General features: G+C 40.7%; 1 protein-coding gene across 1 annotated transcript in view; it reads right to left on the minus strand.

The window, feature by feature from the left end:
* LOC137260434 (potassium voltage-gated channel subfamily H member 7-like) overlaps positions 1-19,852 on the minus strand; it is a 72,845-nt gene that overhangs the window by 26,729 nt on the left and 26,264 nt on the right. Inside the window, exon 4 of the mRNA XM_067798094.1 lies at positions 8,116-8,315. Within this exon, the coding sequence (XP_067654195.1) occupies positions 8,116-8,315 (200 nt within the window). The remainder of the gene's footprint in view (positions 1-8,115; positions 8,316-19,852) is intronic.

Raw genomic sequence — 19,852 nt, forward strand, 5'->3', positions numbered from 1 at the left:
CCGGATTGGTTGGTCAGCTTGATGAACTGATGAATTTCAATGCATGAAATTTGGTATAGGTCTTCATGATATCAATCACTGGATTGTCTTGCTACGATCACTTATTAATATACAGATCTCCGTCACACGAGTGGAGCATTACCGAGTGCAACGTTAAACAACAACGTATCTATTTATTAACAGAGACTTGTCATGGAAGCTGGAACTACGCTGGACCCTTACTTAGTTCCAACATTAAAAAATCAGAGTAGCCTTTTTAAATGATCAAAGCTATTAATCGTTAAAAATTTAAGTCCTAAAACTAATTGATTTTTTCTCAAAAGCTGATTCAAATGTAAAACCCATTAATCACGTGGTTCTACTATTTGAAACAAAAACTGTATTTTAAATCAAACATTCCATGCTGTAAGTAAAAAACACGCAAAACCAGTTCAATATTCCGTTCACAAGGACAGCCTTCTTAAATGCATTCTATGAAATATGTTTTTTTAGTGAAAATCTTTTCTGTTGCAGCTGTTCTTTGGGTTTAAGCTACCTGTAACGACTCGGGGATTATAGTTGCTATAAAATACCACTTCAAAGGGAAAATAGAAAATTCAATACTTTGGCCATTACTGCTATCTTTGATGCCAGAAATTTGCATTTTGATTGAGACGAATTTCGATGTGTCGTCTCTCGCAGGCAGATTCAGTACTAATGGGTGGTTAACAAGCTATCAAATACTGTTCTCTGCCACGGAAACAAATGGAGAATTGAGGTGGGTTTGTTAAATCGTGCACAATGGCAGAAAAATAAGAGAACGTTTTTTCTCAAGGTTTCTATTTTGGATGGTCAGGGATTAATAAAACGTTAGTTACATGTGTCAAACAGGCGCATCAAAGATATCAGGTTTAAAGTCATGATATTGCATTTCATTCTTCATTAAACATATGATACAGAACAGAATAACACATTGTCTCCATGTTTGATAATCTCCACTCAGAGTAAGTTCAGATTAAAATGAACAGAGATGTTCTTTGTTTTGTTATTGTCAATATAAATTTTATATAAAATCATTGTAAATATTTCTATAAAACAAGCACCAATCACTTTTCATTACAAGATATTTTAGGAAAGTAATTTCAGATTTCTTCGGGTAAAATGTTCGAGACGTCTGAGGTAGAACTTCTTACAACAGAAATGAACATTCGACGGAAATATAACAGTTTTAATTCAATCCTTTCAAGGGCTAATTCTTGTGGACAAAAATTCTGTTTCCGTCTTTCAGTTTCGAGTCATTATTTCATTCGATGAAATTTGACGAGGACATAAGCAGTCTGTGTGGGCGTGTCGCATGTTACTTCGCTAATCCGACCAAATTATGAGTTTACGTGACTTCTGTTTGATGTCAGCCGAGTCTGGAGAAAAGCTTGGATTTGAAAAATCGGTATTTGGGATGAAACAGGGCCTTCATCATTAAATTCAGTTAACAGTAAGTCGGCAGTGAAAATTTCATATTTTCGATTTATATGGCCACTGGCTAAAATAACTATACATTGAAAGACGAAAAGAACGCAAAAAAAACCGTGACATGATCTTTTCTTTTCACTTACTCATCGTTCACAACGATGTACCTATTTAAAATGTCTCTTGACAAAAAGAACGAAACATTGAATATTACTGATTTGCAGTTGATATGGTAGTTTCCTTCCATGTACTCAGCGTTCGCAATGATAAACGTATTTAAAATGCCCTCAGACAAAAAGAACGAAAATTGAAATTTGACTCATTTATAGCTGACGTGGTATTTTCCTTTCACTTACTCAGCGTTCACAATGATGTACGTATTTAAAATGCCCTTAGACAAAAGAACGAAACTTGATACGCGACTCATTAATAGTTGACATGGGAGTTTCCTTTCATTTACGTAGCGTTCATGGTGTACGTATTTAACATAGCCAAATGCACGGTCAAACTTACGGCCATATATTACTACCAATTCATTCTGAACTTCCTGAGGAGTACACATTAAGATAGCTTATTGTGTACTGGAGGTCGTGATTACACTTTACTTTACAGTTTCCATTATACCACCCTGAATGAGATGTTAGTTGACAAAAGGGTCCAAGTGCCATATCACGCTACAGAGCATGAAGTAGATGAGTCACTTTCCTTCGTGAACGCAAGAAACCCCTTGGTAACTCAACATTCGTGTTAACGCAAGAACTCCTGGTAACTCAATATTCGCGTTAACGCAAAAACGCCTTGGTAACTCAGTATTCACGTTAACACAAGAACCCCTCGGTAACTCAGTATTCACGTTAACGCAAGAAACCCTTGGTAACCAGTATTCGCGTTAACGCAAGAAAACCTTGGTAACTCAGTATTCACGTTAACGCAAGAACCCCTTGGTAACTCAGTATTCGCTATAACGCAAGAACCCCTTGGTAACTCAGTATTCGCGTTAACGCAAGAACCCCTTGATAACTAAGTATTCGCGTTAACGCAAGAACCCCTCGGTAACTCAGTATTCACGTTAACGCAAGAACCCCTTGGTAATCAGTATTCGCTATAACGCAAGAAACCCTTGGTAACCAGTATTCACGTAAACGCAAGAACGCCTTGGTAACTCAGTATTCGCGTTAATGCAAGAACCCCTTGGTAACTCAGTATTCGCGTTAACGCAAGAACCCCTCGGTAACTCAGTATTTGCGTTAACGCAAGAACCCCTTGGTAACTCAGTATTCGCGTCAATGGAAGAACCCCTTGGTAACTCAGTATTCACGTTAACACAAGAACCCCTTGGTAACTCAGTATTCACGTTAACACAAGAACCCCTTGGTAACTCAGTATTCGCATTAACGCAAGAAACCCTTGGTAACTCAGTATTCACGTTAACACAAGAACCCCTCGGTAACTCAGTATTCGCGAGAACGCAAGAACCCCTCGGTAACTCAGTATTCACGTTAACACAAGAACCCCTCGATAACGCAGTATTCACGTTAACGCAAGAACCCCTTGGTAACTCAGTATCCGCGTTAGCGCAAAAACGCCTCGGTAACTCAGTATTCGCGTTAACGCAAGAAACCTTGGTAACCAGTATTCACGTTAATGCAAGAACCCCTTGGTAACCAGTATTCGCTATAACGCAAGAAACCCTTGGTGACCAGTATTCGCGTTAACACAAGAACCCCTTGGTAACTCAGTATTCGCGTTAATGCAAGAACCCCTTGGTAACTCAGTATTCGCTATAACGCAAGAAACCCTTGGTGACCAGTATTCGCGTTAACGCAAGAACCCCTTGGTAACTCAGTATTCACGTTAACGCAAGAACCCCTTGGTTACTCAGTATTCACGTTAACGCAAAAACCCTTTGGTAACTCAGTATTCACGTTAACGCAAGAACCCCTCGGTAACTCAGTGTCAGAACCTTCGTGTTTCACGCAAATAAACATACATTTCAAGGACAGTATTTTCTACCTGCCTATCTACAAGCAAGACATTTATGTTCTGTGTTCATTTATGATAAGATTGCTTCCTTAATTCTCATGATACAGAAATGCATCGTTGTCCTCTTTGACACGAAGTTTACACCGAAAGTTACCGGAAGTCGCCCGGTTTATAAGTAAAGTCCTTGCCAGATGGCGAACCGCGTATGACCATATATGTCGCGAAGTCATACCTGTATTGTTCTTCTTGGTTCACTGATTCCATCTTCAAGTCACGTAATGCCCGCCACACCTCTTCGTTACGGCAACGTTTGTTGTAATTGCTGAGAACTTTGTATGTCATGCAGCTATTCCGTTAAAGCAATCACGCAACATTCCAGTGGCTATGCATTATGGGAGTGAACACTGTAACAACTGCTTGATAGATATAAATGACGAAAGACTTTCAAAGATGAAATTTTCATGAGAGGAGTACAAAACGCAGAAAACATTTCGGGTCTCACTAACATGCCAAATCGAACCCCGTTTTTTGATTGACGAGCGAACACGTTAACCACTGGCCTATCTACAGCCCCCTATGTATGTATGTATGGAAAATGTATGGATGGATGCATAAATACAATTTTACAACCTCGAATACCTTCATAAATCATCTCCAATGACAGACTAAGTATGGAATTGACGACATATTTCATCAGATCTTACGCAGGTTATATATCTTTATCTACAGGATAACGCCAGCTTTGTACGAAATGTCGACTTCTTCAGATAAACCGACTGTTCTGGCGACCGGCTCTCGTAAATAACTCTAAAGTCTCGTTTTATCTCGTTCCTGGATCAGTTTGCGGCAGGTCACGATCGATAGAAATACGACATCTAATGGGGGCATCGTGAAAGAAATATTATACCTATGATCGACCCGTCTCCTGGCTTGTATGGACATTTCCACAGCCTGACAGATCTTACTCACTTAATATGTTTCCCTGTCACTGATTACTGAGGCTCTGCACCTTATCCAACATGGCGGATAGACTTTCCAAGAGCATACAACCCCGTGTCGTCCCGGGGATTAGGGAGCATTTCGCGTGACGACGGAGGGCACTTGAATTCAGATTGTATGGAAAGATTCTCGTGATTGACTTGGAATTGTGTTTCTGATTTCCATCTACAGTACCGCTTGCCTGGAAGCCAAATTTATTATATTCATGTCGTTGGAATAGCCAAGAAGACATTATGTAGTTAGGTTTATCGGAATGCTTGACCAGAGTACGTAAATCAAGATTTAGAATAGCTGCGCTTTGTGAGTTATTTATCATTGTTCCTTACACCGCTTTCTTTTGACCCCGACCAAGACCGTCTCCATGTGCTGTACTAACTATTCACTGGCCTGCTAAACCTTGGCTACTAAAAATCCAGTCGGACAGTTTCATAGTGAATTTTCATGCGGTTGGTATTTAAAGATATCACTCTGTCTGACTTGTTAATTTATAACACTTTTAGATCACGCAAGATTATTCCCTGATGAACATATTCATCATATCAGCAGCTTCATGATGAAACCCGTGTCTACGTTCAAAATTCCGGCTAGTGGATTTTTTGTGGGCCTTCAGGCATAGCTATCGCGACTGGCTTGCAAGGTTTGGAAACTATCACGCACAGTGCTTGAACACAGCCCTGTCAGCTACCGCCGTGAATGATGCAAGAGTCACCTTACCCAAGACCCGTGAAGGTCTACCCGGGGTAGAATAGGCCATCAGCAACCCATGCTTGCCATAAAAGGCGATTATGCTTGTCGAAAGAGGCGGCTAACGGGATCGGGTGGTCAGGCTCGCTGACTTAGTTGGTTCGAAATATCCCGCAGATCGATGATTATGCTGTTGATCACTGGATTGTCCGGTCCAAACGCGATTATTTACAGACCACCGTCATATAGCTGGAATATTCCTGAGTGGGGCGTAAAACTAAACTCACTCACTCACTCACTTATCTTACCCAAACTGCGCAGATCGATGTTTATTACGTCAGTCACTGGGTTGTCTGTCGTGTCTCGATTACTCACAGACCGTGATTCGATCCTTTTCAGAATGTTATTGATTGCAGAATATTGTTAGATAAAGTGCAATCAAACAGATATGAATTTTATACTTGGATTAGGTATTGGCTCCTTTGGCCACCCTCCCAACATCCCTCCTGCCCTGGTAACCATTAACTGTCTCCGCCTTACCTGCACGTTAATGGAACCACCGCCACGCATGTCTTTGTGCGTCATCGTCAACGACAGCCACGCTTTTGTCAAAGACATAAACGGCAGGGTTCTCAGCTGGTTGCGCCGTTTTCCAGCCTTCATATAGCATTCCGATAGATGCAGTTAATTAACTTATAAAAACATACGTTTCAGCCTAATGTACAAGGGCTATAAACATGTCTCAACGACCGCAGTTATTAGTTATCTCCATACATCAAGGTTGAAACCTTGCATTCCATAATGGCCGCTGTCAAGACGGCTGATTTACGAGTGACGTTCTGCTAAATCCTATGCCGAGTTTCTACGACATCAGGTCCCGGCCTCCCCAGCTGGGATGCAGCTGCCTACCGTGGCGCTCTCAATATCGGCTTCTTTCGCTTTGATTTTTTTAATCACGTGTGATTATTCCGCTCTTAGACACAAAATATTTCGTGATCGGAGAAATTCGATTTTTAAACATGTTCTTTGTTTTTTATTTCGTCAGAGCTTGAAGAATGTTTTGTGTAATTCTGGATTGAAAAAGGCTTCTGAACGTTATAAGCTTCTTGCTGATCAAAAGTTTAACAGTCTCGTAAAACCCTTATTCGTATGTAAATCACGGTTTGGGTAATATGACACTCCTCAATCAATCATTCGAAGAAGTCTCTATTCAAGGTCACGTGACAATACAAGTTCATCAAAAGCGAAAGTAGCCGAATGGAAAATCTGACAGGCTAGCATTAGACAAATTTCTGAAAATGTACAATCTTGATAAAACGAACAACTCAAGTTTAGTTGAAAAAGATACCGGCGCGTGTTCCGAAGCTGTGGTAAATCTGACTTGGCTGTGGTTGTGTTTGAAGTCGCACTCAACAATATTCCAGCTATATGGCGTTAGTCTGTAAATATTCGAGTCTGGACCAGACAATCCAGTGATCAATTCATAAACATTGATCTACGTAGTAGGGAGACGATGACACGTGTCAAGGAAGTCAGCGTGCCTGACCATCCGATCCCGTTAGTCAACTCTTACGTCAATAATGGGTTGCGTAAGACCAATTCTAACCTTGATCTTCAAGGGTGAGGTACATCTGAACTTGTGTTATGACAAAAATAACAAAGATGGTCAGAAGGCAACAGATATAGTGCAGGGACGCTGAGATAGACATGACAAGCACGTGTTGCATATTTCCATGTCCTGGCTGCAATGCTGCCATAATGTCCTGTACCATTCTTTGCGATATAAGTATACACCTTCAGCACTGGTGAAGCACAGGATGTCTCCCACAAAAAGAAGTGAAGACAAAATCTAGTCAAAATCGTCGAGCAATTCCAGGCGTCTATTCAAACGTAGTCTCAGTAATATTCGTTACACTCCTCTTCTGAGTCGAACAAACCTTGTAAAAGGTAGAGTCAGATAACCTTTGAGCAACTTATGTCCTGCCAATCAAACACGAGACGGACACCGGCTACTGTTTAGGGTTGTGCGAGATTTACACAATTTCTCAGTCACTGAAACTGATCCCACAACAAATGAAAATCCGCATAAAACCAGATATTTGACTTGCAGCACATACGTTTAAGGTTTTCCGATGTCATGCTTACTATTAGCCAATAATTCCGCAAGCTGACATCCTTCAACGCTATTTTCACCAACTGTATACTCACTGTTGACAGTCTTGTAGCATGCAACATGTGTGTCACTGGGAGGTGATCGTAAGGAAAATAGCATCCGCAATCGTTCGGGTACAAAACGATTTCGAGATAAAAGTTCTAAACGTAAGTGCGAATGTCAAATTTCGCGATTTGATAAGCCGTGTTCTGATTGGTCAATCTCAGACGTTACCTGACGCGACTACAAGGGTTTGTTAGACGCAGTAGGGGGTTGGGGGTGGGGGGGGGTGGAGGTGGGGCGTAACTTACTGGCAATTTAAGTCGCCCCAGCCGTATTACGCTCTATTCCGAGTTTTTACTATATTTTCGACGCATTCGTGCAGTTTCAATCTAATTATAAAAGTTTGACGTGAAACGCACGACGTATGTATTCCATATGGTGATAAATTAAAATAAAAAAACATCATGAGGGTGAAACTTGGATTCGAACAAACGATCATTAGATTTTTGCTTGTGTAATGAACACAGCCACATGTGGCGCCTTAGATAACGGTTCTAGTACCGCACCCCTCGGTTGTGTTTTTCTACACCGGCCATATTCAAACTATGTGACTGCGATTTAATCGCTGTACTGTGTGCATTCGAGTCTGGAACAGAGAACAGTGATCAACATCATGAGCATCGGTTTAGTGATATGATGACATATCAGCCAAGAACGTTTGACCGCCCAGTCCAGTTAGTTCCCTTACCACAGCATGGGCCACTAAAGACCGATTCTAAACCGGATCTCCATAGGCTGACAGGCATCTGAATAACAAAGCAGTAAGTTAGCCTTTAGTATGTACTTACATTGTTCATGTCAATTCCGTTGGTGTATGTCCAAGCATGCTGGAAGGACTCCATCAGCCTGTTGCCCAATGTCTTGTGAATCTCGTGAAACTTGATGAATTCTTTAATGCTCTCCATCTTCTCGTTGTACTCCTCTGAACCTTGGTACAGTCGTAACATGATAGAGGAGACGTTACCGAAGATGGCGGCGCTCAGCAGGGCTGCAGAGAGAGAGAGGGATCGGGATGAGGAAATAGTTAGAAGTTTGGAAACTGTGTTTTAGTTGGACGGAAGGACGGCAGTTCCATCAACTGTACATGATGCTGAAACTTGTGATGAAAATGTTACGATACACACTGCCACAACTATATCAGGCGATTACTACATTTAATAAGAGCACCTCCAACAGAAGTAGTAACAATTGCAGAAGAGTAGTACTCGTAGTAGTGGTAGTGATAGTGGTAGTTGTTGTTCTTGTGGTAGTAGTAGTAGTAGTTGTAGTGGTGGTGGTGGTGGCGGTAATGGTAGTGGTAGTGGTAGTGGTGGTGGTGGTGGTGGTGGTGGAAGTCGCTGAAGAGGCAGCACACGAAGACCAGTCTTGGTAAAATCTCAGTATACCCTCAAACACGGTTTGCATAACAAAAGCGGGATATTTTAAAATTATTTTAAAGTAGCAGTTAATCAAATGGGAAAGCTATTACTGTTTACATAGACTGTAGATGATGGTGGTGATGATGATGGTGATGGTGATGATGATGATGATGATGATGATGGTGATGGTGATGATGATGGTGATGATGATGATGGTGATGATGATGGTGATGATGATGATGGTGGTGATGATGATGGTGATGGTGATGATGGTGATGATGATGATGATGGTGATGATGATGATGGTGATGATGATGACGATGATGATGATGATGGTGGTGATGATGATGGTGATGGTGATGATGATGGTGGTGATGATGATGATGATGATGATGATGATGATGGTGATGGTGGTGATGATGATGGTGATGATGATGATGATGATGGTGATGATGATGATGGTGGTGATGATGATGGTGATGGTGATGATGATGGTGATGATGATGGTGATGATGATGGTGATGATGATGATGATGATGATGATGAGTTAAGAAACATCTAACAAGGGCGACGTTTGCTCTACACGGTACAGCAATAATCGTATGAAGAACGTTTTTAATTTCGTTTGAGCCTACATATATATTTCCATAAATCCAATTAATTGCACAATCAAGGATTGACCCTCTATTAATATTTGTATGAATAATTTATGAATAATTTGCTCCATCTTTCAGTGTCGTTTCGAACTACCGACGCACCAAAATAAAGAATTTCAAACATGCATGTCTGATTTGATGAGAAAAATGTTTCATCTCTGAGTCTAAAATCTCTTAAGGGGATATTACATTGCATTGCTTCAAACGCATCCTAACTGATATAAAGACTCAAAAATGCTCATCACCGAACTTTGTTTTTCGCGGGCTTAGAGTCTTTCAAATTAACAGCGCCTTTTGAAATCATCCTTGGGTATTTAATCTGCGAGATGAGATGAAACAGATTCGACAAGTGGGAACGTTTTAGGTGCAATGGATAAGGAGGTAGTTTTCCAATTTAGGCAACCTGTCCCTCTGGCTGAGCTTGAACCTGACAGCACAATAACCGATACTAGCGAAATCTCTGATGTACATGGCTAAATCAATGAGACTAGTAATCAGATTTATTTACATGACCAAAGGGAATTTGCTGTAAGCGCAAATATTTCTGAACACTGTCGTATGGGTTATTAGCTTATACGTACGGCGAGTTCATTACGCCAGCCCTTGCATAGGGGCGCTTTGTTAAGCATTGCCAATATGCGGATCAATGGAGGATCAAAGGACGCCGACGGCAGAATCAATATGGTTTTCATTGCAGAAGAGTTCCAAAGACCTGTGCAAAGATGTCTTCAATAAGAGATCGGATAGGACAGGGGTCAAGCTAGAGGTCAACCCCGATGCGTCCGTCCACTGATTCCATGATGGCCGTAATGAAAGGCAGACGCAGAGATTGTACGTCACATATTCCTATCAACTGGTCAGCGCCGGTTGACCTGAGACGTGCTTCTTTGTTCGCTGGTGCCCGGTTTATAAGAAGATCCTATACTCTTCGCATAATTACATAATGAAGGAATTAGCAGCGTTAAAAGGTCATTTACATGACGTCACTAAAGAAGATTCCGTCTAGCATGTATTTGATTTTGCGTTTCAACGAAAACGTTAAGCCAAAATATCATCCATTATTACATCTTGAAAGATATACAAGCATCACATTGGCATATCGGAATGAGTGGGGAGGTGATAGACGGTTTAACGTTGTACTTTGGAATACTTCGCTCATATGACGACGTGCATGTCTGTGTGTGTGTGGCTGCTTGTACTGGATAAAACTTAAGCTGATTTTATAGTGCTAGCTGTAGCACACTGAGATATAATGTCGTTAAGAATGACTACTCCACTCAGACACATTATACTCCGAGGCAAGCAGTCCTTGTTGACGTTGTGCCTATTAATGCCGTGCGCCAGGCAGGGACCAACAAGTACCATATTTTAACGTCTTTTGACGCTACCGGGGACTAGGACAGAGTTGCTGCATCACAGATGGGGGGATAGGAACGAGTTGCTGCATCACAGATGGGGGAATAGGAACGAGTTGCTGCATCACAGATGGGGGAATAGGAACGAGTTGCTGCATCACAGATGGGGGGATGGGAAGAAGTTGCTGCATCACAGTTGGGGAATAGGAACGAGTTACTGCATCACAGATGGGGGAATAGGAACGAGTTGCTGCATCACAGATGGGGACATGGCAAAAGGATTACATACATTGCGCCCAGGTGGGGGTTCGAACATGTGCCATTGCTTTAACTACTAAGCTACCCATAGCATTTAAAGCTAAATAGGAAAAAAGGACGTGAAAGCATGACATCAATGACTTTGTTGGTAGAGTTTAACGTGTAATCAACTCGGTTAGAGCTCCAAGACGTTTGCTGCAACTAGTCTTGACGTCTCCTACTTTGGAAGGTGGTACACGTTTATAACGAACTGACCGATATAACGAACTGTTTGTGTTAGATCACGGCCATTTGCTGTAAACTGTTACTCGAAGTACGTATATCGAACTACTACAAGACGAGCCAAAATGTGTTGACAATGTCCATTTGAGTTCGTTATACTAGTAGTTTACGCATTATAGTTTACAGAGAACCGTTACGCGTAAATATTGCCTACAGACCGGTGAAAGTCCCGGGGTAGAATTGGCCTTCAGCAACCTATGCGTGCCATAAAAGGCGAGTATGCCTGTCGTAGGAGGCGACTAACGAGATCGGGTGGTCAGGCTCGCTCACTTGGATGACATAATATCATCGATTCCCAATTGCGCAGATCGATGCTGATATTGGTGGTCACTGGATTGTCTGGTCCAGGCTCGACTATTTACAGACAGCCATCATACGGCAGGAATATTGCTGAGTGCGGCGTACAAATGTATGCTTTCAAGATAATACATCTATTAGTTTTTTGGTTGTTTTTTTTGTAAAATTAACATTAATTAAACTAAACTCACTCACTATTACCTACAATGCTCTAACAAAGTACATACGTTCTTTCTGCTGGTGAGACAGCAAATCGAATTTATTTTGAAGGAAGTCCTGATCTAGTGTCGCGTGCTGCTAGTTAATATTTGGGGCATTTCACAGCACGTCTTCGTCTCTTGTTGACATTTAACAGGATTTCAGAAGATGGCGTTGGGATTGGTGGGATGTTATTTGTCAAAATGAACAAAAGATAATGTGGATGAAACAGAAAAAGACGAATCTGATTACGTTTGAAATATGCTCTTTGTCAGAAGAATAATTTGCTTGAGACACTGACAACGCTATCTCACAGGATCTCTGATATTCAGCTTCCCAATACATCATCAAAGAAACCCACGCTGAAATGAAGAGTTGAGGTAAAGGACAATATTAAAGTCGGAAAAATTGACGATAATTCATGCCTCTGCGTCCCCAAAAGTTCCAAAGATTGAAAGAAAGGTTGAATAAAAAATAATTATTGATTAAGATGAAATAAAATGACATAAACCTAAAACCTGATTCAGCGACATATAACTCAATATTTCCACATGAGGGTATTTTTGATGATTTTGTCTCGGAAAAAAATCGCTAAGATTAGACATTGTAGAATTAACCTTTCCGAGAAAGCTTTAATAGACTGCGATTCATCATCTACCGCTGTGTCGATGGACCTCTGAAAGCCCCGGTAGATGTCGCCCAAATATCAGACATGCGTATTGAACAGGCTTGATGGGTTGGAATGAAAATATGGATTGATGTGGAAACGAACCAGGTGAGGGTAATATTGGGAAATATCGATAAGAGGTGTCTTGTAGAGCATCTAGGATTTTATATTGTAGAGCCTAAAAGTTTTCGAAGTAACGGGAGAAGGGGTTAGTAGGGTTGGCGGGTTAGATAGATCGATATGAAAAATCTTTTCGCGAGAAGAATAAAGAAAGGTCTTACTTGGCAAAAACGCAGGTTTTACAATCCTAGAAATAAAACACCACGGTTATCGGGATATATATGCAGGGATACTCTACAACTCTATATAGGCTCCCTGATATATGTATGTGACGTCATACTAATATATTGTTCCAGCTATGTCTGTGACGAAGGAAAAACTTGCTAACCTAATTCCCCCAATACAAAGTTAAAGCTCATGCCTTAATTAAGCACGTTCCTGGAGATTTGTAAATATAAAACGAACGTGCAGCTTGACTAATCGTGTTGCATGTATTACCACTTGTTCATTTATGAATTTAAATTTTCGACTCTATTTAAATTTGAAAACAGTGCGTTTGGGCATTTTGATTTGTTCCTTGAAAATATGGAGAGCCGCTACTTCAGCATCACCTATATTAGTTTATTTACTTCAGCATCACCTATATTAGTTTACTTACTTCAGCATCACCTATATTAGTTTACTTACTTCAGCATCACCTATATTAGTTTACTTACTTCAGCATCACCTATATTAGTTTACTTACTTCAGCATCACCTATATTAGTTTACTTACTTCAGCATCACCTATATTAGTTTACTTACTTCAGCATCACCTATATTAGTTTACTTACTTCTGCCTCACCTGGACCTTCCATATTTATTTAATATTCCGCAGACACATCATAGGTAAGTGTGTCCACCTTGTTTAAATGAAGCATTAAACCTTGTCATTAGCGACACAAGAAATGTACTGTCGGTAAATTGACAAAATCTCTAAAATGCCAATTGCCCCAAATCGGAAATCTAGCTGGACAGCAGTCCGAAAATAGTCTCAGTTAGGTACCGGTTAAAACCAGACACGCTGGAAGAATGTGTGAAAGGCCCATGGCATTAACCTCCACCGCAGAGGAAATACGTTTGTTATAATTCAAAGTCCAATTCAAACATGTCTGCACTTCACCGCGACCGAGCCAGACTTTAATTTCATAACGTAACAGTTGCCTCTCAGAGACACCTTTGTCGAGCTAACAGCATGTCGACTGCAAATATTTGTCAATAAGGGGAAAATTCAAAAATGTCAAATTACACGCCAGTTCAAGGCATGAAAGCCTTGCACAGAAGCAGACGTGGTCACTTATCCTTACAGAACGTCAATATTTCCGAAGCTCTCTAATCCCCAAATCTTTCAACAAAGCGCCTTAGATGAAGCAATTTCCTTTTCAAGCACTACTTTCTCCACGTTCTCCTAGCTTGTACCGACTGTCCTTCACTACAAGAAAAGAGTCGAAGTCTTATGGCGTTCCAAATTACACATAATGCTTCTAAACTTACAAATGTGTTCAATGGATCAAAATTAAACATTATGTAAGGCCCGTCATGGCTCTCGGCAATATGACGGAATAATTGGAAACTGCCGAGGCATAAGAAACGAGGAATTAAAAATTCGCCAACGAGTCTAGGTGGTTGGAAAATTGGAAGGATTCTCAAAATACAACTGTCGAAAGGTTCAAGTACATCATTACGGTGTTCTGGTGAAGAATGGCGGTGATAGAAGACGTCCTTGACTTTTCACTAATGGAAATTGCAGAGTCGTTTCAATCACCATCTAATCTTTACATGTGGGACGGAATTAGCATCAACACCTGTGATTGTCGTATTAATGTATCACAGTTGATTAGAGCTCTTTACAGAATGTTCGAATTATCGAATAAATGTTGCGTTTCTGTAGGGGATTAGGTTCTCATGACTGACTTGTCAGTGGACATTCCGTCGTCTTGGTTGTTTATGAGGTCGCGTTGTGGCCACCTTCTGGTAGACTTGTTCGTGGCCGACCATATGGAATAGAATGTGTGTGAGAGTGTGTGTGTGAGTGTGTGAGTGTATGTGTGTGTGAGTGTAGGTGTGAGAGTATATGTGTGTGAAAGAGAGGGAGAGAGACTGAGAGGGGAAGGGTGTGTGTGCGATCGAAGGTGCATGTTTTGGGTGAATGGGGTCCCTCTCTATCTATCGATCTATACCTCTGTCTCACATTCAATCTATGCCACCTTCTATTATCTATCTCTGTATATTTATCTCTCTGTCTTTATCTCTCTGTCTTCATCTCTCTCTCTCTCTCTCTCTCTCTCTCTCTCTCTCTGAGTGTGTGTATGTGTGTATGTGTGTGTGGTAGGTGGCATTTGTGTTTCCGGTTATCCGGGGCGTGTGTGGGCTTGTTCGTGGCCGACCAACTAGAATAGAGTGTGTGCATGTGTACGCGTGTATACATGTTTTAGTTTGGATGGTATCATTGTGTATAATTAGGGCCTACCATTTCAGTGAACGGATGTACGTGCGTGTCGGGTGAGCGTTGGTAGTGGGGCAATGTGTGTGTGTGTGTGTGTGTGCGCGCGCGCGTGTGTGTGTGTTGCACGGCGGGGTGTGCGTGTGGGTGGGTTGAGTGGGTGTGTGGGTGCTTGTATATATTGTGGATGGGTAGGGCGCGTGTGTGTTCCTGGAAGTGGATACCATGTTGGGATTTCTTTACACAACCGACAAAAAACATAAACGCAATTATTATCCATATAAATCATTCCATGAGCACACTTGTGTTAGAAAAGCCTTCTCTATTAAAAATGTTACATTCTGATCTTCCATTGTTTAAAGAATACTGTCTCAAACTGAAGTAATTTGAACCAACTAGTCCGTCCTAAAGGGGTCTTTACTGAAGAAAATTGCTGGCGAGAGCCAAACGATACTCTCCTCCTTTGGGAAAATAAAGCATTATAGTGTGACTGTTACAGAGATTTATATTTTCCTTGCTGCGAATCGACCACTCTCTTGAAGGTACGGGCAAACGCTTTACCTGCTTGGCTACGATATAGCCTCTGCGCTCTACTGTACGAGTGAGTGAGTGAGTTGAGGTTTACGCCACTCTCAGCAATGTTCCAGCTATATGAAAGAGGTCTGTAAATAATCGAGTCTGGACCAGACAATCCAGTGATCAACAACTGGAGCATCTACGCAACTGGGAACCGATGACATGTGTCAACCAAGTCAGCGAGACTGACCACCCGATCCCATCCCTCTGCCACATAACTGGAGCATTGCTGAGTGAGGCGTAAAACTAAACTCGCTTGATCGCTATGAAGTATGTATCATTGTATGATTTCAAGATATTACAATTACTAGTGTTTTTTTTTTTGTAAAATAAACGTAAATTTATTGCGCTGGTATTGTGTTCCAGCAACTGATTATATGTGATAAAACGATTTAATATACAACTCTCCTAGCCTGTGAATTCTTAAAGGTCACATGCAACGTAAAACACAACGTTGCAGGTTCTGATATCTTTCGATATGCACTTACCGAAACAAATCAACCCATAATGTTGGCGATAACGCGATGGAAAAAAAGCCCGCGAAATCGGAGTTCAAACGATTCACTAAATTTCCCCCAGCGCTGGGGAAAAAGGTCGTTTCAACAGCTGTGCTGCGCTGAGCCCATAACGCATGCTCAGTGAAAAGGTTCGCGGAGCTTGAGACAGTATGTGTATGCCCAGAGCATGAGGTCGTGAGCAGAAGTCTAATCTTGGGTGTGTACAAAAAAACAAGTAAATAATCTACTCGATACATAAAAAAACGTGTTGATTGTGGTAAGCAGCCTCTGTCACAGAAAAAGCTTATTGCCTGTTTTATTGACAGCTGTATGTCTGCCTTCCTGTCTGCTAAAGACAATATGCAATACACAGCTTCAATCATTGACCACATGCAATTTGAACTTAACACCCATCAGGCCATAAACAAAAGAAATTGATTTATGACTCTAGCACCCGAGTCCTGTCTCTGCCACATTATGTTATTAGGCAGGTGTGATACTTGTACACGTGACATGTTTTTATGTCTGTGAGTTGCAAACTACATCAATTTTTCTCGGATGACTGGATTTGACGGAAACTGGTGTAAACTCTTGTCAATTTCAAGTCCTGCTTTGTACTTGGATGAATGACAGTTTCCAGACACTTAGTTCACCATCTCTACTGAGATGATTTTTTATTGAATCGGACGCAAATTCAGAGAACATGTATTTACAAAACCCAACATCTCTATATACATTCTTCATGGATAACGACTTCTTTTAGTGTATATGATTTTGTTTGACAACGGTTTACGAATCCATACTGAAACGACGCTTCGGGTACAATAAAAGAAGTTGTTATCCATAAAGAATAATACTTTCTGGTGACTCGCCATCCTTCTAAAATGCCAATCAAACAAATCAACTTTCTGAACACACTATGAGCCCTCAGCGTATCTGCAAATGAACCAGCCATCCGGAAGCCGTCGTTACACTTGAGTGCACAGCCACCCGCTTTGACTGGGTTCGGTCTGCCAAGGGTTTCGTTTCGAGGGAAGTAAGCCCAAGTACAAAATATTGCACTTTTGAATCGCGATTGTACGCTTATAATTTTACAAGAAGCAATGTATATCATATGTCATGAATAAGTGATAATTGTGTATTAAATATGTTTGATTTTTTGGTTGCATGCGACCTTTAATCTACAGCTAGTGTTATCAGAGCCATTTCCATGTATAACGTGGGAAACCTCCTTATATGTATATTCGTATATCGGTTAAGTATATATATTTTAACAGAATTTGTTTTAAATCAGGTCTTTCTTTTCACTATTTGTTGGAATTTGTCAGAAAGCACAGCTTTTCGTAAGTTGGTGACATTAGTGTCTAGAACAGAGAGGAATATCCAGGAAAGTCTGCATCTAAGCAGGGGTTCAAAAATCCCATAGCCCGACGCCTAGGACAAGTCAGTTTTCAATTCGGGCAATGAAATAATGGTATCTTGCTTGTCCGTGGACTACTAGATAATTTCCACTTATGGTTTCAGACTGCAAATAAACTTGGATTTCATTTCATATCTGCTTATGATGTAACTATTACATTTCGCAATAATAGTAATTTAGAACTATAAATATTGTTCTTTGAAATGTATCACTGTTCGATGAAGAGTCCAGTAAACACTAACATCAAACAGTTTGTCATTAAATCAGGGCTAGTGGAAAATTAGTCAGGACACCTTACATTCTTGAAGTCACTTGCCCTGTAGCAAATCGCTCTTAAACAACAAAGTGAACCCCTGACCTAAGACATCAATCAGGGCGGAGGGGTAGCCAAGTAGAGGAAGAATTTACTCGTCACGCAGGGGACTCGGGTTCGATTTCCAACATGGGTGCAATGTGTGAAACCCATTTCCGGTATGCCTCGTTGCGATAATGCTGGATTGTTGCTAAACGCGGTGTAAAATCAGCCTCGGTCACTGCGATATCAATCGACTTTAATCAATCTCCTTTAATCAGTCGAAGCCTACAACAAATTTAAAATTTTATTGTCTAAAAATGGCAAGCGTTAACAGGACAATTCTCCAGTTAATTGAGTCGCCGAAATGCTTCAGTTTGTCCAAACCACATATCTTATAAATCACTGTCGAATACCCATTATTTTTTTAGGCGTGTATGGTTGCCCACAGCTACTGAAATACTGAAGATGATTCAAATAATATTGAATCGTGTCCCTCCAAAACCTGTATCAGAGAAAACATGCAACTCCACAATATATTGGCAGTAAAAGGTATTCATGAGCACAACGAATAATGCAAAATAAAAGTGGTTAACAAAAGAATCGGTCCCTTTTTTCTTTCTTGAGTGTATAGCGCCAACACAACCACGGCAAGCTTATAAACGCGGATGCCGAAAAAAATGTAGAAAGCACCCAACCCCCAAAATATCAATAACTCGCCCGAGCAGAAATTCATTTTCCGACAAATTTGCTCCGAAAATCTTCGTATGGATGACAAACTAAGAAAAACAGAACGGTTCGCTGAACTAATTAGCACACCAAGTATCTTGATCAATTTAATCACATGATCCCTTTGACATTCATTTATTTGGTTTTGCATGAAAGGAGGAATTTTCGGCACGGCGTATTATTTCATTCCGAGCATGGCATATCAATTTGATTTTTGAAAACGAGTTCGTCGATGAGCACGCCAAATGAAGACGTCGCTGTAATGAAATATGTCACAATCATTACAGGGAGAGGAGCTTGTTCAAATTACATAGCTTGAATGACTGTTGTGTGTTCTGATCAAAAATTGGAAATAACACGACGCAAAAAACAGTATTTTCGAAGATTGATATTGATGTATTTATAACATGTAATTTTAATCATGTACGGTTAAATATAGGGATATTAAAAGAATGAAGTGGAGTTTTTCAATCGTTGTAATTAGAAGCCTTCTTATGAAAAGAACATTTTACTTTGGGGTTTAAACGTGAACCTTTTGAAGTTTTAACGACACCTCAAATATGCGTGCGATCACTATGTCACGTAACACAGATTCAACGAAACGCTTCTGTTTCCCTTAAAAGTTTAAATTTAAAAAGAACGAAATCCAATCAAAACAAAGTAAACTTTAACGAACTTCTCCCCCGTGTGGACCGAAATCTCTGAAAAACAACTGTATGGCATAAAAATAACATCACTCAAAGATGTTTCTTTTTATCGGAAAATACTATTTTAGTCTTAATTATGGTTCTGAAGGTGTAAAGGGCAGCGGGGTAGCCTATTACTTAAAGCGTTCTGTAGTCACATCGAAGACCTGGGTTCGATTCCCCATATGGGTACAACGTGTGAAGCCTATTTCTAAAGGCAGCGTAAAGCTAGGCTAACTCATTCTGAAGGTGTATCTGCATATGATGTTATAAAACAATACACTTACGGATATATGTAGATTCTGAATTTCTGAATAATGATCTATTTGTTCATTGAGACACTAACACAAATATCAATCCTAAAAATACCAATATCACTAAGTTATTTGGTCCAGTATACATAAAAATTCACAGATAGAACCCGTATTTTCGCGAGGTGATCAGTTAACATCAACTTACGACTATCTTAGCGCCAAGAGAGCTTCGAAAATGTAGGCCATGTAAGGGTTTCATGGGACTTGTTTCAGCACGGGATGCCCACGGGTCTAACGGACTGTAACTCGCCAGTTCGACTGAAAGGGTCTCAGCCCGGATCTACCCAGGTGATAGGGGTAAAGGAGATCAATGTGACCGCCAGGTTTAGTGTAAGCGACGTTCGTCTACTGTGCGCGCGGTAGCTTGTACCTGCCCGCACTAATGTTGGGGTTGTTCTA

Source organism: Haliotis asinina, chromosome 13 (genome assembly GCF_037392515.1).
Source record: "Haliotis asinina isolate JCU_RB_2024 chromosome 13, JCU_Hal_asi_v2, whole genome shotgun sequence".
Classification (NCBI taxonomy): domain Eukaryota; kingdom Metazoa; phylum Mollusca; class Gastropoda; order Lepetellida; family Haliotidae; genus Haliotis; species Haliotis asinina.